Below are 22,597 nucleotides of genomic sequence, written 5' to 3' on the forward strand. Positions count from 1 at the left end.
AGAATGTAGAACACATGTACAGTCCTGAAATAACTGCTCGAGTACACATCACAAGAAAATCAGAAATGTCATACTGTAGATCAAAAACATGTTAAGTACTGAAGGTTAGTGAAAAAATAACTTCTATTTAGTTTAATATCAAACTAAGCATCAATATTAAAAAACATCACTTTAACGAGACTACCAAATGCTTACGTGGCATTTTAAGATATGCCCTTTTGCTTGCGCTTACACAAATGTATCCAGTCATTGACATTTTACTTGCAGATCGTTGTGCTGCTTCTGCAGTTATAACTAATAATTCCCAAATCTTTGAACTGAGGATGCAATGTCATTTTAATATGAATAGAAAGTCTGACTATGTACAAGAAAATGTAAGATTTCCATTTGTTTTTCAGAAACATCAATTTTAAAGAAAGCAGATTTAGAACACAGTTCTAATCTTATGTGCACTTTCGGTATATACAGCAATAGTGAAACAAATACAGCCTCTATAATAAAGAGTGAATATTTTTGTACAGGGCGAGCAATCCCATGTCAGAACTCTTAAATAGTGCTAAACAAAATGTTGATCGCACCACAGCAATTAATATACATGGGAGACATTTTCTTCTCAAAAGCATTATGAATCATTTAAATGCAGCCGAGGACAGGTTCTATAAATTCAGAACACAAATATCAAGATTTACTTATTTGTTATGTAGTCTGTAAAATTCTCTAGAACTGGCCCGTACAGAAGGCAAATAAAAACAGCAACCCAACATAATGTTATTTTATTTCAGTTTCCTTGTTTTCAAACAAACAAAACCTCTATTTGATGCTATGGAAAGCCTCCACAGTTGGAACATTTTTAATCAAAAATATGCTGTTTTTCTTTTTTTTTAAAAATGAGCTGTTGGGCTACTGTAAATGGCACAGACATTATTGAAAGAAAATAACTGAGTGATGTGTTGGCGTAATATTTTTAGGGTGGAGTGGAGCAGCTTTCCGTGCACACAGCACTGGCAAGAATGTAGATGTGAACAGTCGACCATTTCAAGTTGTGTAAACATCAACCTTACAGAAACAGTAATTCAGAAGGACATCCAAATTTTAAAATGATATACTGTTCAAACATCAGTTACCAGATCTACTAAAAGTACAAGCATGCAAATCCACAGGCACATAGGATCCGTATTAAAAATGGTAGGCTTGTCAATGAGTGAAAGAACAATTTGATCGCGCTGACACATGTTACTCAAATAATTAATATTAGTAAAGCAAAATCCTGAAGTACACACCTGTAAATCCTGGTCACAGCAAAACCTAAACTATGCATTTGTTTTTAATTGTTTCACCTCGGTTCAGTTCTTTACAATATTTAGTAAGAAAAAATTAAAGTATTTCCCCTTTTTAAATTTACACATACGTTTAATGAGCTTTATTTACAGAGCAGTTTCTCAGTCTCAAATAGTGCCTAGGACAGCATCATCAGGTAAGAGTGTCATTTTTAAAAGGGAACCTATGCAGAATTCTAAAAATAACAGATGGTGGTGCTCTTCAGTAGGGGCAAACTGGACTGTAGAAGCAACTATTCCATTTATCAGTTGCTCAGGAGTAGTTCTGTCGCAGTCTCAACATCCCACGATTTTGAAGACAAGGCCACTATTACTGCATTCTGTGGACAAAAGAGAAAAGAAAAGTTATGACGTGAAGTGTTCAACTCACATGGGTAAAGCATACTAATTGTGTACATAACCACATGACAATGGTGCCAATTCAGAAAGATGGAATGGCGCATATCTGAGATGCTGATGGCCATCTCAGATTTGTACCTGCTACTTGAATAGCAAAGACTCAAATTGGAGAGGTGTGGAGCATCATGGAATGCCCTTGAGCAAATCTTTGAGATGCCCACATTCAAATGTGATTCCCAAAAACTTTCCAGGTATCTGAAGCTGTTGCACATCTATGAATTCTGCCCAACGGGTGTAACTGAACATTACATGGGGGAATATTCCTGCTAACCAGAGCGATATCATCTACTGTCTTTACACACCCACACCTACATTATCTTCTTCTCTCTGGCAAGTTTGTGTGCTTAATATGAAGAAAGGGTGAATATTAAATGGCGTGGACAATTCCCAGTTTCCAAACCTCCATCAACCCACCCATTATTTTAGATTTAAATGTTTTAGATGCAGTTGTTGGGACTTAAAATTGCAACAAGATGCAACAATTTACATTTCACAGTTTGGTAGATGGATAAGAGTAGTCATGGACTATAGTACTACTCTCCAAAGCTATGATTTGTAAACAGCTTTATGAACTCCAAAGCAAAGACTAGCTACACTTCTGGTGGGATTCAGGAGCCTCTAGTGGCTTAGGAATTTTCTTTTTTTAAATAGAGTATTTAACATGTTTAAATCAATGGCATTCTTAAGGTTGACATCAACTGAAAATCATATGCAAAAGAATAATTAGTTTGATACTTTTGATGAACCATAAGTATTTCCAACAGATAAACGCCGATAGTCCTCCTCACCGGATAGGGTACTCTCTCTGTGGTTGCCAAACTTGATATACTCGTCAAACTCCCCACCACAGTTAGCATTTTCTTATTGTGCCAGTTTGAGTATAACGTTTTTGTAACCATCAGAGCTGCCATCTTAGGCAGGAGTGACACCCGATCTGGAACTACACTGAAGAACATGAAATTGGCGATAAACTCAAGTAGCAACCACCACCATGTTGATTCAGACAAGGATCTCTTTTTTACACCTCCTTTACCAGATCACCATCTAGAAACATATGTTTGTATGATCCTACAGGATATCCACAACACCAGCATTGAGGCGTGGGCAGTAGGACTAGACCATGCGTCTTGGCCCAACACCAATATAGGCTGAAGTATACTTTCCGGTTCATCAGTCAGTTATTCAAGTTAATGTTGACCTTTGTGATGAAACCTAATACTAGGATCCATGCATTGTCACCGATATCCTGCTGTTGGTCTCTTTCCAATTCTAAGCTGTTTTTCTTTACACCCCATCATGCCACATGGGGTTGCAATTCAATATACTGGGTATGCTACTTCAGGTACCTTCCAAGGGCACTATATGGTGGCACTGTCCTTCCCTTTGGCGCAACACTAAGTCACTGGGTGTTTCACACTCCAGTTCCTCCCAACTCATTGTGATTTTGGCACATTAAACCATTTCATGGTATTACTATGGAGATGTAGGAAAAAAGATACCACCTTGTCAAAACAGGACCTCAAGTGGATCGGTTTGCCATCCACTAGAAATCTTAGATTACTCCATAGAATAGAGATCTCAGACAAAGAGAGCACATCAGCCTGTATCGTTGCAATAAAATATTGCCTACTGTGCAGCCCTTGCAATTCTCTCCCTTCAAATGGTTTCCCCCACCTTTGTGAAAAAGTCCCCACAGACTTCAGGGCTAGTTTACATTTCAAAAAGTGTGTTTTTTTAAAAAAAATGTTTTTATTAACATCTTGAGTATATGACAGGGTGCCCAGGGAACCCCTGGCACCAATACATCAACCAAAAACAAATGTTGATTTTTGTACATTTTCCACCTAACCGCCCCCCCCCCCCCCCTCCCCCGGGCCCTTAAAAATACCAAGTTTTGAGGTTATGCGGGCTATAAAAACTGTGGGGAAAAACAACCAATTACCAGCTTGTTATCAATCGAAAAACTTGATATTGTGGGGTCGTGCCCAGGGCCGGTCTTACAACAGATTGCACCCCAGGCGGGAAGCATCGTTGGCACCCCCCCCTCCCCCAACCTGTGATCACATGCACGTGTCATGGGCTGAGCAGCGGGAGTGGGGACTAGGAGTTAACAAAATTGTCAATGCTGGCATCTGCTGAATTTCATGAACCTCAGAAAACAGCAATAAGAGGGTCAAACCCGAACAGGCCTGATTAGGTTAGTCTGCTTTTGCTCTTCATTTTTAGTAACAATGACCAGTTTGCTGCTGTGACTCAGGTCAGAGAATCGACAATTTCAGATCTACACTAATGTCATTCGTATGACCTCAAACATTTAGCCACTCTTAAAAGGTGATGGAGGTTTGAGTAACACTGTTCAAAACCAGTTCAAGAACAAGCACCAGCAACATACCCACCGATAGCTGTACAAGCCCGTCTATCTCAGCATTAAAATACATGCATTTAGGCAATAGAGAGTTACCATGCATGTACAATTCAACATAGCTCCCAATGTTAATATTGGAGAGGCGGCGTTCTAAAATTATGACATTACAATGTGGACTTTACATTGAAACGCACCGCAGTGCATTACCGCGGCAGAGAAATGGCAGTGCGAGTATTGGGGTTTGTTTCGCTCATGAACTCTCAAAAATCTTAAATGTTTCCTTTGTGATCACTCATTTTAGCTCCTGACAGCACCATGAAACTGTAAGATCACAAAGAAAAATGATGTCTACCATCCCAAAAACACAAACAATCAAATTCTTAAAGGGTGGAAGATTACCTTTTCTTAGGACTCATTAAGTTTACTTTTTGCAAATTACTAGTCGTGTGCTGCTTGAATAACAGCGGCCCTTGCACATTGTGCAGTGTATAGACAAATTTCATTTCAAGGGACTTGGAGTACTGCAGGTATCAGGGGAAGCATTTCCAGTGTACCCCAAGCATAATGCGCTTTGCCCTCTGCCCTCCACCCTCACCCCCCCAGCCTTGCAGCCCTGAGCTTTTTCACATTCTCCATTATTGTAAAGAACATTGTCCCGAGCATGAGAGAGAAATGGACTATGCAGAAGGAACTGCCGCCTCATGGTGTGTTTAGCTGCTGGTGTATCAAATGCAGAAGGGAATAGTTTCTTACCTGTAACTCCATTTCTCCAGCATTGGTATCTTTCATGGATTCACATGCTTAGAATATTCCCCGTCGTCAGACTGGGACCCCTCGGTACACATATATAGCCTTTTCCAATAGGAAAACTTCCGACACTTTTGTGTCCTATCTACGTCCTTTTAGGACCCACCTACGCATGCTCCGTAGGCCGTCCCCGTATAAGAGGCCCGACCCCGCGGTTCCCCTTCAGATTTCGGCCCCTCCAAAGTAGGAAGGGTTAATTTTATCCATTAAATACATTACATTCCGGGGAGGTTGGTGGGCGCATGTGAATCCACGAAAGATACCAATGCTGGAGAAATGGAGTTACAGGTAAGAAACTATTCCCTTCTCCAGCATTGGATCTTTCATGGATTCACATGCTTAGAATAGATTGTATAGCAGTAACACTTGAGACGGTGGTGAGAATGTAATGTAATATACCCTCAGCATACTACACAATGCATATGTACAGTAGGAATAAGTTACCTCATATAACCTTACCCACATAAAATGAACTGTCATTAAAAAGGTAGACAACAGATTCTCCACAGCGTGGAGCTTACCTTACTGAAACAGATGGCGCAGGACAGCTCTTCCCATCTGCACCTCGTCCGCATGCTGCCTAGCAAGGCAGTAGTGGCGGGTAAACGTGTGGGGCACTGACCATGCCGCCGCTTGGCATATGTCCGTCAACGGAATTCCTGCCCACAAAGCTGTTGAGGAGGACATCGATCTTGTAGAATGGGCTCTAGGATGTCCTTGCAGTGGCCTTCCGGCCTTAGAGTGACAAAACGCAATCGTCGATGAGACCCATCGAGCCAATCCTTGTTTAGAGATTGCTTTTCCTCTCGTCGACGGACCATACGCGACGAACAGTTGTCTGGTAGACCTGAATTCCTGTGTACGATGTAGGTAAAATTTCAGAGCCCTCTTAACGTCCAGGGTATGAAGAGCTTTTTCTGCTGCCGATGATGGTGTGGCGAAGAAAGTAGGGAGAACAATGGACGAGTGTTTGTGATGCACTGTCAGAACTTTTGGGACAAACATAGGATTAGTTGCCAGGACTACTTTGTCCTTAAAGAATCTTAGGTATGGCGGGTCTACGACCAGCGCTTGCAGTTCCGAGATTCTTCTAGCTGATGTGATAGCAATCAAGAATGCCAACTTCCACGAAATTAATTTTATGTCGGACGTGGCCATAGGCTCAAAAGGCGGTTTCATTAAGCCTGCCAACACTGTGTTGAGACTCCAAGTCGGGGGGGGAAACGTTTTTCCAGGGGAAAAGCTCAAAATAAACCCCTCATGAAGTGTTTTACAAGTCTGTCGCTAAATAGAGCACCTTTATCGATGTGAAGGATAATCCCCTCTCCGCTAAGAGGAGCAGGTAAGGTAGAACTTGTTCTGGCGTCACCGACCACGGTTGTGGGCCCTGTTGCCCCTTACACCATTCACAGAACCTCCGCCACTTATAGGAGTAGGATTTGTTTGTAGAAGGGGCTCTAGCTGCCTGTACAATTTTTTGGCAATCCTCTGAAATGTCTAAGGCGCCGAACTCCGAGAAGTCAGGAGCCAGGACGTAAGGTTGAGACTGTCCGGGTCGTGATCCCACACCGTGCCTCTGTCCCGGGATAGAAGGTACGGGACTTTCGGAAACGCTATGGGATGTTCCAGCGACAGATGGGAGGTCTGAGGATGGACATCCTGAGAACCACGGTTGCCTCGGCCAGTATGGTGTCACTAGAATCACCTGGCAATTGTATCTGCGTATCCACTGTATTGTTTTCCGTATGAGGGGAAACGGGGGGAAAGCATAGAGGAACATGTCCGTCCATGGGAAGGAGAACGCCTCCCCCACCGACCCCTCTTGGGGCCATCTGCTTGCAAATTGCTCGCATTTCTTGTTGTCTTTGGTCACGAAGGCGTCCAGCGGGGGTTGACCCCCATTTCTCGAACACTTTCCTCAAGTGACCCGTGTCCACTTCCCACTCGTGTATCTGGGCCATGGTTCTGCTGAGGGAGTCGGCTTGGCCGTTCCTCACTCCTGGAAGGTGATGAGCCACGAGGGAAATTCGGTGCTTCGCTGCCCAATGCCATGTTTTCTGGGCTTCTATGGAAAGAGTCCTTGATCGTGTCCCTCCTTGTTTCCTCAGATAAAACATGGCTGTTGTATTGTCGGTCAGTGTTCGCACTCGCGAACTCTTGATGTGTGGTAGGAACGCCTTCAAAGCCCATCGTACCGCTCTGAGTTCCAGTACGTTTATGTGTAGGAGTGACTCCGTTGGAGACCAGCGACCTTGCGTTTGGAGAGCACCCATGTGCGCTCCCCATCCGGTTAGGGATGCATCCGTAACTATGGTGCTCTGAAACTCCGGCTCCTGTAGGGGCACACCGCTGTTCAGATTGTGGGAACTCTGCCACCACTGAAGGGTCCGACGTAGCTTGTCGTCGTCGACGGTTATCCTGTCCGACCACGATCCCCGAGCCTGTGTCCATCGATCCGCGAGGAATTCTTGGACTGGCCTCATGAATAGTCGACAGTTTCTCACCAGATGGATGCAGGATGCCATGGCCCCTAGGACCGAAACATACTTTCTCACTGAGATCCTGGTGTTTCGCCGTAGTCGGGCCGCTTGTTGAATGAGTCTTGAGGTCCTGTCGAGGGAAGGTTTCACCAGCCCTAACTGAGTCTCGAACTGTGCCCCCAAGAATACCAGTGTTCTCGATGGCCGCAGAGAGGATTTCTCGAAGTTTATGGCGAATCCTAGCCGTTGTAGAAGCTGCATGGTGGCTTGCAGACTTATGTTGGTCGACGCTGGGGAGGATCCCCTTACCAGCCAGTCGTCGAGGTATGGGTATACGTGGTGGCTTTGCTTCCTTAGCCAGGCAGCCACTGGAGCCAGGCATTTCGTGAACGTTCTGGGGGAGGTCTTGAGCCCGAAAGGAAGAACCGTGAATTGGTAGCGAGTTCGCCCTATTACAAAGCGTAGGAATTTCCTGTGTTTCTGACACATTGGAATATGGAAATAGGCGTCCTGTAAATCCAGGGACGCCAGGAAATCTCCCTTTTGAACTGCGCGGATCACCTCCTGCAGAGTGAGCATCTTGAATTTCAGGCTCTTTAAGGACTTGTTGAGATCGCGTAAGTCTAGAATGGGACGCCATTTGCCGTTCGGCTTTTTTACGACGAAGTATCTTGAGTAGACTCCTTGACCTCTCTGTGATGTTGTAACTAATTCTATCACGCCCTTCGCTAACATGGGTGTAACCTCTTGTTGCAGTACCTTCATATGGGACTGAGCGGTGAACGCAGGTGGAATTTGCGGAGGGTTGTGTTTGAATTGCAGAGAGTGTCCATTTCTTATGGTGTCTAGCACCCATTGGTCCGTCGTTATCCTTTCCCATTCGTCGACATAGGCTGAAACTCTTCCCCCCCAGAACGGTGTGTTGTATGTCACTGCTGATCTTTATTCTGCTTGTCTCTCGCCGACGACGGGTATGATGGTCGTTTTCTGGAAGACTGGAAGTTTCTTCGACGGTTAGCCGATTGTGAGGCATGTCGGTATCCCTGGGAGGGGTAAGCCGATCTGGCAAAGGATCTGTCTCCAGAAGAGAATCTTGAATTACCTGAAGCCCCTCTAAAGGGACGAAAACACTTGTAACTTCTGCCACTCTGGAGGGCACCCAATGAACGTGCCGTGTCCGAATCTTCTTTCATCCCTTTTAGGGCCTCGTCCACCTTTTCACTGAAAAGAAGGTCTCCCTCAAAGGGCATATCTAAGACCTTGTATTGCACATCTGGCCTGAAGTAGGTGCACTTAAGCCATGACTGTCGACGCAATACCACCCCATTGTTGACTTGCTTGAAGCCTGACTCAGCGAGATCCACCGCAATGTTTATTGCGTGATTTGAGGCTTCCTCACCCTCTTGGACCAGTAGCATCGCCGCCTTTCTCTGTTCTTCTGGAAGATGGTCAAGCAGCGGAGCTAGTCTGTGCCACATCTCCCTATCGTATCTGGCCACAATTGCCAGAGAGTTTGCGGCCTTTACTGTGGTCGCTCCCACGGAGAGCACTTTCTTGCCAATGGCATCTTGGCGTCTCGCCTCGTTCTCAGGAGTCGTCGTGCACTTGTGCTGTGCCTTTGCCTTCCTCGCTGCTGCCGCCGACACCACCGAGTCCGGTGTTGGTTGGGAGGATAAACACTTGGGGGTCGACTCTGGAGCCTTAAACTTCTTTTCTAGGCGTCCTTTCACTGCTGGTTCTGAGAATGGGTGTCTCATTGTCTGCAACCCCTCTTTCCATACATGGTCTAGTATTGGTATCGAGAACACCGACCTCCTTCTCTTGCCCATGTGGTCGAACAAAAAACAATCTTTTTTTGTTGTTCTTGGGACAGACCAAATTCTTTGCATGCCTTATCCATCATAGAATGGAATGACGCAATGTTGTCCGGAGGGGACGGGTGAGCTGGGCTTCTGGGGTTTTCCAACTCAGCTTCTGACTCCCAGGTAGGATCCGTGGAGGGGGATAATGAGATATCCGACATGGCTCCCCTGTCAGTCTCCGAATCTGGTAGCTCACCTTCCTCCTGTGCCAGTGTTGAGATTGGCGTGCGTGGGTGCGTCGGTTGACGGGACGGGCCCGGCTCGTCGACGAGTGACTGTGGCAGGCTTGCCTGGGGTAGTCGCTGGTCCAACGACTGCAACAAGGACTAAAGCGTGGACAGAATATCCAACGACAGAACCGATTGAGGATTGAGGAGAGGGGCAGATACCGGTGTAACGGATGCCCTCGTCGACGACTTGTCAGCCGCTCGTAGCCCTAGGTCTGCTGGGCCGGCAACTCTCTCGTTCTCGTCCTCCGAGGACAGCAACATAGCTTGTTCTTGAAGCAAAGGCTCCGGGGGGGTCGGGTCAAAGACTCCAGGCCTCCTGTAGGAACCCCGTCGACGAGGCCCTCGTCAACGCCATTGTCGACGGGACGGTGGATGCCCCCTGTGCCAGGGAGGCGGCCGATGACTGGACCGCCGTCGACGAAGATTTCGCAGGTGGTTTCGGCGGTCCCGCCTTCTCCACACTGTGCCCGCTTTTACTGGACTCTCGACTCGTGGTCGATCTGTGATGATCGCCAGAGGAGGGTTTCCTTTCCTTCTCATGCTTTTTTGATGAGGATGATTTCTTTGCCGAGGAGTCTCTAGTGGAGTGACTTCCAGACGACTCTTTTCCCGACGGTCTAGATTTCTTCGGCGGTGGTTCCGACGAGGCCGCGCGGCGTGATGTTTTCGCCGACTGTGTGGAGCCCACCTCCGAGGGGGGGGTATGCCCCCGCTCCATCATTCAGCCATGCCACCAGGTGTCGGTTCCGGTCTTTGAGGGTTTTTTGAGAAAACCCCTTGCATATGTCGCAGGTATCTGCCGAATGGTGAGGGTGGAGGCAACATATGCAGTCCATATGTCCGTCCTCCTCGTAAACCTTTTTTAAGCCGCATGTCGCGCATGGACGTAACAGCGCTTTACCTGGCACAGAGGACATTATTACTCGAAATCCAATGACGCAACCTAGTACAAAACAGTAGGACAACACAAGGAGATCCCACTACTTTGGAGACGGTTGAAATCTGAAGGGGAACCGCAGGGGCGGGCCTCTTATACGGGGACGGGCTACGGAGCATGCGTAGGCGGGACCTAAAAGGACGTAGATAGGACACAAAAGTGTCGGAAGTTTTCCTATTGGAAAAGGCTATATATGTGTACCGAGGGGTCCCAGTCTGACGACGGGGAATATTCTAAGCATGTGAATCCATGAAAGATCCAATGCTGGAGAAATGGGCAGCATCAAGAGCCCCACGCTCTGAAACATCTTTTGCGCACTGGTTGGTCACACGACAGAAAGTGTGAGCAGGCGATTCCCCAGCACTTGAACCATTCTTTAGAGACCTGGCTTCGATTAATGTGGCGTTAGCTAGTCATGGCCATTTCCCAGCGTTTGTGTTAAAGGAGATCGGAAGCTGCACCGTTCAGGGTATTTAAAGGCCATGAATCGATGCTACAGCACGTCGCCCCCAATGGAACAAAGAAAGTGAAGCATGCATCCTACAAGTCTGGGTATTTGCATTATACGGAAGACGGGCCAACCGTCCACAGAGACAGTTTCTACTTTAGTCGCTGAGTCGCTTTCCCAAGCCAGCTGCTGTGCAGACTTTGCTCAGCTTTTGGTCCAGCGCCTGCATCCATCCTTCACACCATCATTCACAAGGCACGTTCGTGTAGGTGTTTATCTCGTTAGACTAGCGTGATTGCTATTCCAAACAAAAGAAGCACAACGACAAAGAAGAGTATAAGACAAGTCTGAGCGAACAGTCAAATGTATGAAACTCTTGCACTAAAAAAGTCAGCAGTGCATGCCCAGGAAAGAGGGGACGACAAACAATATGCTCGGGAGCGGGAACTTGGGGAGGCGCGTAGTAACCCCCAAACCAGCCCAAGCGTGGTACCGGCCCCCAGGGCCTCACCTTCGAAGTGATTTTGGCCAGGCCAACAAACCGACCAATCCGACCCCGCTGGAACGTGCAACTGTCTAAGATCTGCTGACGGTGACACTATGCCAGGTCTTCCGAGAACCTGCCTTTTGATCTTCTGAGGAGAGTCCACCACCAGTCCTCGCTTCCATTTTCATGACTACTTGAGCCTTGACAAAAGTGACTAGCTTTGTGGCCTCCAGAGGCTGTTCTTGGATGGCCCAGTCATCTCCGCAATACCATTTTAAAATAAATAAAACGCCTATGCAGCAAAAGGCCTCACCTGCGGGAGCAGGAGGAAAGAGGTGTGCTTGCCTCGGCAGGCTGTAGTTACTGCCGGGTTTCCTGAAACAAGGCCAATCAGCGAGGGCAGGATGCAGCAACTGTTTGTATTTGCTGATGCTGCTGCTGCTTGGCAGTGTGTGCTTGTGATGGGTACAACTTCAGGATTTAGTGACCCACTAAATCCAGACAACACCAGCCAGCCCTAATCGATCCACACTTCAGTGTCGGTGCGCGCCCATAGTCTGGAGGAGGGCCCACCGCACGTGTGCCCATGGGCCTGGCTGGCGCCAGCACCACCTGGGGCCAGGGCAAGGTAATAAAGCAACAAATGTTGCTGATTTATTTGCCAATTGCCCTGCCCTGCCTGAGGGCCGAGGCCAGGGCTGTTTCTTGGCCTGGACGAGGCGGGCAACTGCCCGGGGCGCAATAGCCCCGGTCCCTGGAGCCTCTGGAAAGGATGGAATTCCCTAGTTTGTGGGGCGGCACATTGACGTGGGGAAAGTTCCGCAGGTCAGGTGCTGGCGCTGCCCCTTCCGACTGTAATGTCACGTAGTACAAAAGTACTACGTGACATTACAGAAGTCAGAGGCTCCCTCTGACCACTTTTGCGCCACTTGGGGTGGGGGCATAAACACACCAATAAAAACACTTTAGGTCCCCCTGCAGCTGAAACCTGCCCCTTCCATCACAATGCCGGCAGGAAACTGCTAATGGTGGCCCATTAGTCACTAAATGGTTTCGTGCTGGCATTGGGCTGGGGAGGGAGGTGCTGTGGGGAGTGTGTGTGCCTTGCAGAGACGCACCGTGGGCCCCCGGCACGGTATAAACGGAGACCCGTTTGGGCCCATGGTGCGTCCCTGCAAGCCCAGATAATGGCCCAAAAATAATAATTTAAAGCAGTGCTATTTCTTTCATGCCGCTTCTTTTCCAAACTATATATCAATTACACTTTAAACCACTTCATGGCACTGGTGATGAGTTACTTCGGGTACATGGAGACGGATAATTTATTTATTCATGCAATGTGTGTCGGATACCTGTATCCGACACACATTGCATAAATAAATACACAGGTACCCGACAAAGAATTGCATGAACAAATAAATGATCCTGGTCCATGTATCCTTACAACAGTCAAGACTTTACTGTATCAAAGCATAACCCTTGATTCCCATTCAAAGAATGTTAAAGTGATTGTTTATTGGGTTCAGGCGTCTCCTTGCCATTACCCTTTTGGCTTAGTTTGCCTCCAAACCCCCTTCAGCATCTTGTGTTCTTTGTTGGTTGTATATACTGCATCCTGTGCCATATTCATGGTCTCTTGGTTGGTGTGGCTAGTCCTCATTATCCGCATCCTAAGTGGGACTGGGGCATAAAATTGTCTTGGGCACCAGTGAAAAAGTGGCCCACTGTTGCATATGGCAATTCATTCCTTGTGTGACGGACTGTTTGACTTTGGGTAGGAGTTCCTTAACGGTGTAGTTTGGGAATGGCGCGCAGGGTGCAGTGGGAGTGGTGCGCGGTGGGTGTGGAGCACGGGGTGCGGCGGGTGTGGAGCGCGGGGGCGCATTCCTAATGTTTCGCCCTGGGCACCAAATGGACTAGAAACTGCCGAGGTCACAGCCTGCAGCAGTGCCAGTGGTAGAATACACGTGTAACACTTTCGTTTCCTAACATTATAAAAATGAACAGGCACATTCATTTTTATAATGTTAGGAAACTAACGTGTTACACACGTATTCTAGCACTGTGGACTGCTGGTGCAGCGCCCCCTAGAGGCTGACTGACGTCTGACTCAAAGACCGGCCCTGGTCGTGCCAACCAATTAGGAAGAGACATGTCCACAAATGGCAGTAGTGAGAGCTGCACAAGGGGACCATTAGCATCTATACATCACAATCTCATGAGAATAGCAGTCCATTACTGTACAAAGGAAGACACAGTATCATTCGATAACGCAGTGAGTTTCTCGTAGATAAAAATTGCCCTCAGCTTACCGAGCCCTTCCTCCTTGGAGGGAGCTAGGGCACTCTTCCACTTTTGAGCGAGTGCTAATCTTCCCACCCTCAACATCGCCCCAATGACCTTCGGGAACGCTGTCTGTTCGGTCTAAGGCATGGGTGTACCCAAAAGAATTTCCATTGGACGAAGAGACGGACAAACTCCCACTATATCCTTGATCCAGCTTAGCAGCTCAGTCCAGTACACCTGAATCACCGGACATTCCCACCACATGTGAAACCAGGTACCGCGTTGCAAAAATACCTTGGGACAGTATGGGGAAACATCTTTAAACATTTTGGACAGAGCGGCCAAGGGGGTGGGGGTGGGGCAGTGCCAAGAATGAAGTATCTTGAAGCTGTGTTCCATAGCTGCGGTATACAGGGACCCCGAAAAGATAGATTTAAAAATAGCCCTTCACGTGGAGACCTCCAACGTCATGCCCAGCCTTTCCTCCCATATAAGTTTGAAGGGTTGCCTGCCTTCCAACCCCGCCGTGATCAAGGTGCTATAGATCCTGGAGAGGGAGCTCTGCCAGGTTGAGGACTCGGCAAGGACCTTCTCGAAAGGGGTGTTGAGGCAGGCAAGGTCAGCGACCCACCGGTGTTGGGTTAGTATACCTTTCAGGCGCAAATAATCAAAGACTGTGGGGAGGGGCTATCACTCAATGCGTCTGATAGTTGGCCGTATTCAATAAAGAGCCCCTGCCGGAAAAGTTGGGCAGCCCTCTCCAAGCCTAAATCGGACCACGATTGGGTGTCGCGAAAGCCCCTGGCACCAAGGTTGAGAGGGAGGCCCCAAAGAGATGTTAGGGGGGGACAGCCAGGAGGGAAGTGGTTTATTGTCTTTGTTAGGGTTCAGACTGCCCAAAGGGTGGCCAGAGTAGGGTGTGTTCGGAGATGGGAAGGGAGAGACTTGGGGGGAGCCCACAGTAAATCCCTGACTTTTTTTGGGTGAGAGTGGATGTCTTCGATATAAGTCCAATACATCCCAAGGTCATCCCTCATGTGCTCCAACATCACACAGAGTTGTGCCGCTTTGTAATATAGCCTAAAGTCTGGGAGACCGAAACCCCTGCATGACTTTGGGAGAGTTAAGGCCGAAAATTTGACTCTTGCTTTTTTACCATTCCAAATTGGTGGCTTTGGGATTGCAGTGCCTTGAAGAAGGCCTCTGGAATCACCACAGGGAGGGCTGTGAAGAGGTCGAGAAGGCGGGGCAAGATGTTCATTTTCACCGAGACCATACGCCCGAACCAAGAGAGTGAGGGGTGCCGAGCGTTTCAGATCGCTACTAATCTTAGCCAAGATCGGGGGAAAGTTACAATGAAAGAGTTGCCACAGGTCTGTGGGGATGGAGGTGCCCAAATAAATTGTGGCTACCGGCTCTATCCTCACTCCCAATATTTCAGTATTTCTCCCAATTTCATGGTCCCCTGGACCCATAGGCATTATAATGGATGTGGATGTGTTCACCTTAAGACCCGAGAAGGAGCAAAAAAGCTTTATGAGGCCGATTAACCGAGGAAGTGAGCACTGAAGGTTAGTGAGGTATGCTAGGATGTCATCCGCGAACAGCGAGAGTTTAAAGTCACAGTCGCCACACCTTATCCCCATGATCTCTTGGTCCGCTTTGTTCGCTATGGCCAGTGGCTCCATCGCAAGGGTGTTGAGGTGCCGCCATTGACCAGTACTCTCGCTGAGGGGCCATTAAATAATGCCGAGACCCACCCACAGAATCTGTCCCCAAGACCCATCTTTCGAAGAACTTTACCCATATAAGGCTGTTCAACACAGTCGAAGGCCTTTTCTGAATCTAATGAGAGAAGATAGCTCTCCGACCCCTACCTCGACACTTCATGCATGAGATCCAGGGTCTTACGCACATTATCTGCTCCCTGCCGGCCTGGTATAAAGCCCACCTGATCTCCATGCACTAGAGAAGGGAGAAGTTTCGCCAGTCTGTTCGTCAAGAGTTTAGCCAAGATTTCAAAGTCTGTGTTGAGAAGGGAAATAGGTCGGTATGAGTGGCACTGGGAGGGGTCCTCCCTTTCTTGGGGAGAACCACTATAAGAGCAGACATAGTGGGAGGGAGAGATCCCATTTCCAGTGCAGCATTAAAGATTTTGGCCATAAACGGAGTCAGCGTGGACCGGTAAATTTTGTAAAACTTGACTGTATTCAAAAGGTTTTTTCCTGGGACATGATACTAAGTTGTGGATGTTGGTTACGAGTTGTGGAAGCAAGACCATTTTGATAGTGTTCACGTTCCTCCCAAACCATCGAATGAACAAGAAGCTGTGGCAAAATGATTTAAAATCTGTTAACAAGGTGTTTACATTAGGGCCAACCATCTTTGACAAGAACCTGGTTGTCTCCATCACACCCCCTGCAAGAGATTGAGGAATCTGCCAATTCAATGCCCCACTCCCGATAGAGTGAATGTTAGTGGAACAAAATCAATGGTACGTAGTCTGCCTTTCTCCAGAGTCCCTCAGCATGCTACATTGATCAAAGTTCTCTAGGTTGGCTGGAAGTTCAGGTGGGGCCTGGGGTGTTATCTGACAAGAATCTGCATATTGTCAACAAAAAAGACTTATGTATTCTGCTTGAGCAAACATAAAGCCGATGTATGGTGTGTCACCTTAGCGTTTGAGCTAATGTTGCAATAATTAGGGTGTACAGACGGGTGAAGGTATTCATCCACAGTTTTTTCAAAACCTAAAAATAAAAAGGTACAAAGTATCCAAAGGTCACCTTAATGACCCTATTGGGGATCTAGATGGTTTAAGTTACTGATCTATAACTATTGTTCGCCAGCATGGGTCTGGCATGGATTCACATGCTCAGGCTGGAATCCTCGGTAAAAGAAAAAAAGTTTCACTTTTGCTTGACAACTGTTTTTGTTCTCTAAACCAATCACTGTCCTCTGGTTCATTCAGCCCCCATTCCAATGACAGTCCTCTCCATAAGCTCCACCTCTGGTGGCCATCTTCATATTTGGTAAGCAGGTGAAGTGGCAGTATGAACCAAGAGCCATAGCCAGGAAGGAGGGAGGGAGGGTTTACACGCAAATCCATGCCAGAACAGTGCTGGAGAACAACAGTTACAAGTAAGTAACTTAAACCTTCTCAAGCATAGGGTCTGGCATGGCTTCACATGCTCACGAACAACAATTACATAGCGGTATATATACACAACCACGAGAGGTGACAAGGCTCAACAGAAGCAATAAACACTTAACCTTGGAACAGACTCACCTCAAGTGAACAGGTTGCATAGCACTGCTTGGCCGACTCAGGACTCCTTCCCGCGTCCCGGTCAACGCAGTAGAACCTTGTGAAGGTGTGTGTAGACCTTAATATAGCAGCCCTGCAGATGTGAAGTAGGGGTAAAACAGAGAAACGCTGTCCTCGTTGCGATGGCTCGGGTGGACTGGGCTCTCAGCCGGCCCGGCAGTGGTCTGCTAGCCACTCGATGACAGTGCATGACACAGCCAGAGAGCCACCTGGAGAAGGAAGCATTTGATAAGGCCTTTACTTGACTCACAGGTCCAAAATTGACCAACAGCTGAGAAGTCGTCTGAAAGCTCTTCGTGCGTACCACGTAAAACTTTAAGGCACAAGCAACATCCAGCAAATGCAAAGCCCTCTGCTGGCGATTATGGATTCGGGAAGAAGATGGGCAACACCAAATGCCTGCGTCGGTGGAACTCCAACGGCACCTTCGGCATAAAGGTGGGGTGTCTACGCAGTACCACCTTTGAAGCGTGGAAGGACAAGTACAGCTGCTTGCACTTAAGGGCCTGATCTCCCCAAAGAAAGCATTCTTCCACGATTGAAACTTGAGCGGGGCCTGATGCATCGGCGCAGAGGAGGCCCCCCAGGAGCTTAGTCAAAACCACATTCAGCTCCCAAGCCGGGGCAGGAGCCTTCACTGGTGGAAAAGTCCCGAAGAATCCTTTGAGGAACTCCTTGACGAGTCTGTGCGACCACAGAGGAGGCCCACCTGGTGCCCTGGTGTAACGGGATATTGGCAGCCAGGTGCACTTTGATAGAGTTATGAGCCAGTCCAGCCTTGGCCAAGGAAAGCCAGTATGACGTAGCTGCAGGGCTGAGATATGTAGAGGAGTAATAATCTGAGCCTGGCAAAACACAGTAACGCTTCCACTTATCGCCGTAGCACGTAAACGTTGAAGAGGCTCTGGCCTTGGCCTGGATGCCCTTACACGCTGCAGGTAAAGCATAATGTCCAAACTCTAGGGCTGAAGGAGCCAGGCCCGAGGTTCAGAGACACTGGGTCATTGTTCAAAGTCGCTCCTCCATCTCTGGACATTATTGGCAGCTCGGACGGATACCAGATTTGTCACGGCCACGCCTGAGTGAGTATCCTGCAATGACACTGTTTTTATCACTCGTAGCATGAGTTGAATGGAGGAAATGGAGGAAAAGTGTATAGGAAAATTCCCCCCCACGGGAAGAATGCACCCCCCCCCCCAATCCCCCAATTGCTCCTGAGCTGTGGGAACCTGCTGGCGAACTTCTGACAATTGGAATTGGTCGCTGTTGCCCAGAAGATCCACCTGGTCCTGGCAAAGCTCCCACTCGTAGCAAGAATGTAGTTCCCTGCTGAGTGAGTCTGCAATGCTGTTCTTGGTGCACGCCAGGTGAAACGGGAGAAACATGTCCTGGCGAATGGCCCAGTGCCACAGATCCTGGCCCCCCCTGAAGAGAGCCGGAAAGCGCTTCCCCGCCCTGCTTCCAGATGTAGAACATTTTGGTGGTGCTGTCTGTGAAGATCCTCACCACCTGATTGAGGGCAGGAAAGACTTAAGGGCCCAGAAGACGGCCCAAAGCTCGAGGACGTTGCTGTGAAGGGTCTTTCTTATTTCCAGCCAGAGGCCTCTGGCGTGCAACAGTCCGGTATGAGCTCTCCAACCCTCCAGAGAAGCATCCATGGTGACTATCTCCTGGTAAGGAGGTACTTGGAATGGGGGCTCTTGCGTGAGATGAGAGCACACCGCCCACCACTGTATTGCTCATCAGAACTTCTCATTGAGAGGTATATTGTCCGTCCAGGATCCTGATACTTGCAGCCATCTCGCATCCAGAAACTCCTGGAGAGGCCTCATCTGTAGTCTGCAAAGGAGGACGAGGTTGATGCAAGAGGACACCAAGGCCAACAACGACTTGATGGCTCGCGCAGACGACAGGCGCTGCACCTTCTCTAGGATGGCTACCACCCCCAGCCGCCAGGCAAACCACTGCTTTGAGTTGTGCCCCCAGAAATAGAGCTTTCTGCGATGGCTCCAAGCGGGACTTTGGATAATTTATGGAGAATGCCAGATCTGCCAGTAGACGCATGGTCCGTGCTGTGTGCTAGCTTGCCAAAGCATGGGAGCGGGATTGAACTAGCCAATCGTCCAGGTAAGGGTAGACATGGATGCCTTTGAGACGAAGGTGCGCCGCCACCGGAGCCAAGCACTTTGTGAAGACTCTCGGGACCAATTTCAGGCTGAAGGGGAGTGCCTTGAACCGATAGTGCCGTCCCTGGACCACAAACCTGCAATGTTTCAGACAGATGGGGATGTGGAAGTAGGCGTCCTCCAGGTCGAGAGATGCCAGGAAGTCACCTTCGTCCAGTTGGCCGAGCACGTTCTGCAACCGAACTGGGACTCCAGGTACTTGCTGGGTTGTCACACGTCCAGGATCGACCTCCCGTCGACCTCCCCCCCCACCAGTCTTCTTTCGGATCAGAAAATATCTGGAGTACATCCCTCAGGTGCTGGGAGAACGGGTTCCATCGCTCCCTTTTATTTATTTTTTACATGGCTGCAACCTCCTATAGCAGCTGTGCCATGTGATGTTCTTGTCGAGCTATAGGGGGAATATGACACCTGCATTGGAACTCCAAGGTGTGCCCCTTTCTGAGCGTGTCCAGCACTCATCTGTCGGTGGTGATGGTCTTCCATGTGTTTAACCTAGCCAGCCGGCCTCCCAACAGGGTGCACAAGTGGGGGCCCAGAGTCCACGGGCGGTTCAGGCCTGTTCAGGTGCTGGGGCCCAGCCCTGCGGCAGGCGCCGCTTCCGCTGCCGTATGGCTGCGAGCAGCCTCTGTACACCTCCATCGTGGAGCGGGAAGGCTGCAGATAAGGAGTGGTGCAGCCTTTGGAGGACCTGCAACGTTTTGCCCTTGAGGAAGAACTTGAGGACGACCAACGTTGCTGCAGGTTGCCCAGCAAACGGGCCGTCTCTATCAGTCTTGATGATTCTCGTCGACTGTCTTGCCAAACAGGTATTCTCTGTTGAATGGCATGTTTAACACCTTGGACTGAACATTTGGCCTGAAGTTGGTGGCCTTCAGCCACCCCTGCCGACAAAGAGCCACTCAGCTGCCCATCAGACAGAATCCGGTATCTGCAAGGTCCACTACCACTGTGATGATGTGGTCCGAGACAAATCCCCCGCCCCCCTCCCCTCTTGGAACAGCTCAAGAGCTTCTGCCTTGTCAGGTAGGAAGTCAAGAATAGGGCCCAGTTTATACCAGAGCTCCTGGTGGTAGAGCGACAAAATGGCCAATGCATTAGTGGCCTTAATGGTGCTGGCAGCCGTATAGATAATCCTCTTCCTAGAGCGTCCAACTTCTTCCCCTCCTGGTCCCGAGGTACCATTGACAAGGACGAGATATTTGCCGAACGTTTCCTGGCAGCAGCTGAGACAACAGTCAGGTGAAGGCTGGGAACTGAGACACTTGGAGCGGAGTCCGGGACTCTATTTCTTCTTGAGCCTGTCCCGCTTGGGCGGGGCTCGGATTCTTCAACAGTGCCAGACCTTCATCCCAGATATGGTCAAATAAAGGAATGACACGACGGTCCTCCGTCTGGACTTGCAGCGCTGATAAAGGAAACCTTCCTTCTTCGCCACCTCAAGCACCAACTTGAAAAAGTTCGGAGGCCTGGGGCATCATCGAATGGAAGGAGTCTACCTCATCGGTGGAGGCCCTGAGCGGGTCATTCGCGCCTACTGGCGGAACAAAGTCAGTGGCTTAGTCGGTGTCAGTCACTGCCATATCCGTTTGCATGGCAGGGCCCTCTGTCAGGGTCAACCTCTGAGGTGGAGGAGGCAGTGGTGTCTGCTGGCGCCTTGGACCTGCAGGTTCCTTTGACTTTTGTTTGTGCCTAGGACGACTTCCGGAAAGCGGCTTTGGAGGACCTTCAGGCTGAGTAGGGGACCGTGTGGGCGGCAGCCTTTGCTGAATTTCTGATACCAGAGTGTGCTGCGTGGTTAGAATGTCCAACAAAATGTCTCTGGTTTGAGGTGTAGAAGGAATGAGAGGGGAAGGCTCTGGGCTGGTACATCTCTTCTGGAGAGGTAGGTGATGTGGTTCAACCCACGGGTATCCACCTTACAACGAGGGTCCCTGGCCCCCTTTGTGGTCTTAATAGTAGCCATCAGGCACATCGTCACCCTCATCTGAGCTTGTATAAATGTGCCCCGGCACACTTTGTTCAGCTCCTTGTTCTGCCTGAGACCTCTGGGAGGGAGAGGCTGCTGTGCCTTTTTCGGGGTTCTTCGCTGAAGCAGTTACCTCACGCCGTGCCTTTGTGGTCTTTTTTCCTTTTCCTAGAAGTGGCCGTCGTCGACAAGACAGTCGATGGGGTGGCAACAGCAGTTGCTGTTGACAGTTGAGAATGGGGTTGTCTTAGCTGGTTTAGACATCGATGGAGGCAGAGAAGGGCCCACCTTGGACCTCTGTCGCCTTGTCCGCTGGCATGCAGAGTTTTGAAGGGGGTCAAGCACTTTCTCTTTGAGGGCGTGACCATCACCGGCAGGATCACCGTAGATGAATGCGGCCTTGTCCTTCCCGAGCCGGGACCCACAGCAGCGGCAAACCCAGTTCATTTGCCTGCTTTTGGACTCCAGCGGGCGGTGTGTCCTCAAAGGACATTGACCTCTTATCTGAGGGATTTTGATCGTTGGACCGGCCGGTCCGGGTAGAAGCGTGCTCATGCCCAGAGGCAGAGTCAGGCCGCCAGCCTGCTATAGCAGTCCTCCTTGCTCTTTCGAAAAAACATGGCAGACCTCACATTCCTCCTCATCATGGTCCAGATGCAGGAAGTGAGACATTTGTGGTGTCGAACCCTCCACGACAACGTCCTTAGTCCACATTTCATGCAAAGTGTGAAGAGGCATCTCTTCTCAGTCATGGCGGAAAAGGCATGAAGTAGGCCCAAGCCTGGGCCTTCTCTGATCCGATGAAAGATACTCAATGAATTATGATCTTCACAGACACGGATCCCTGGTGCCGATAGATGACCTCCTGGTCAAAAAGTAACTGCAAAAAACAGTAAAAACTAAATTTTTAGCAAAAATTCAAAATATTAGGAAAAAAGCTCAGAGAGCACTAAGGACTCCCAACACTGAAGCATGCAGCAAAAATCTGAAGATGGCCACCAGGGGTGCAGTTTAGGGAGAGAACAGTCTTTTCTTATTTTGTGCATTTAGGAAACATTAAGTCCTCTTGCACATAAAACCATAAATACATTAAAACAAGAAATACAAGCAATATTTCATCAGAAAAAAGAAAAGTATGCATTTTATTTGAAGCATTACATGGTATAATAAAATCCATTCTTGCATCCATTCGCCCATTCTCTGCAGGTAAACAGTCACTTATAGAAAGGGTACATTGCCTTGATTATAAGCCATATATGAAGGTGGCAGCTGTAGTAACATGATTCCCCACAATAATGCATGTTCCAAAACTGGTCCGAGCCATAATTGACAAATTTGGCATATCTCCGAATATAGAGCGCGCTAAGAGCCTGGCAATCCGTGGGGACATGTTGCGCTGTTTCTACCTGGGAATAACATAACCGGCACAGGCTCTCCTCTCTTTTCAAACCCGTCCATGCCCAAGTGTATGCCAAA

At 48.7% G+C, this 22,597-nt stretch overlaps 1 protein-coding gene across 2 annotated transcripts in view; it reads right to left on the bottom strand.

The window, feature by feature from the left end:
- Window positions 1-318: 318 nt before the first annotated feature.
- Window positions 319-22,597, bottom strand: part of UBE2K (ubiquitin conjugating enzyme E2 K) — a 400,326-nt gene continuing 378,047 nt past the window's right edge. The window contains exon 7 of one of the 2 annotated variants that reach the window (XM_069631775.1): window positions 319-1,657. In XM_069631775.1, the coding sequence (XP_069487876.1) occupies window positions 1,583-1,657 (75 nt within the window). In that variant the 3' untranslated portion in view covers window positions 319-1,582. The remainder of the gene's footprint in view (window positions 1,658-22,597) is intronic. The other variant, XM_069631776.1, reaches the window with a different exon arrangement.

Source organism: Ambystoma mexicanum, chromosome 6q, assembly GCF_040938575.1.
Source record: "Ambystoma mexicanum isolate Mex_15411 chromosome 6q, UKY_AmexF1_1, whole genome shotgun sequence".
Lineage (NCBI taxonomy): Eukaryota > Metazoa > Chordata > Amphibia > Caudata > Ambystomatidae > Ambystoma > Ambystoma mexicanum.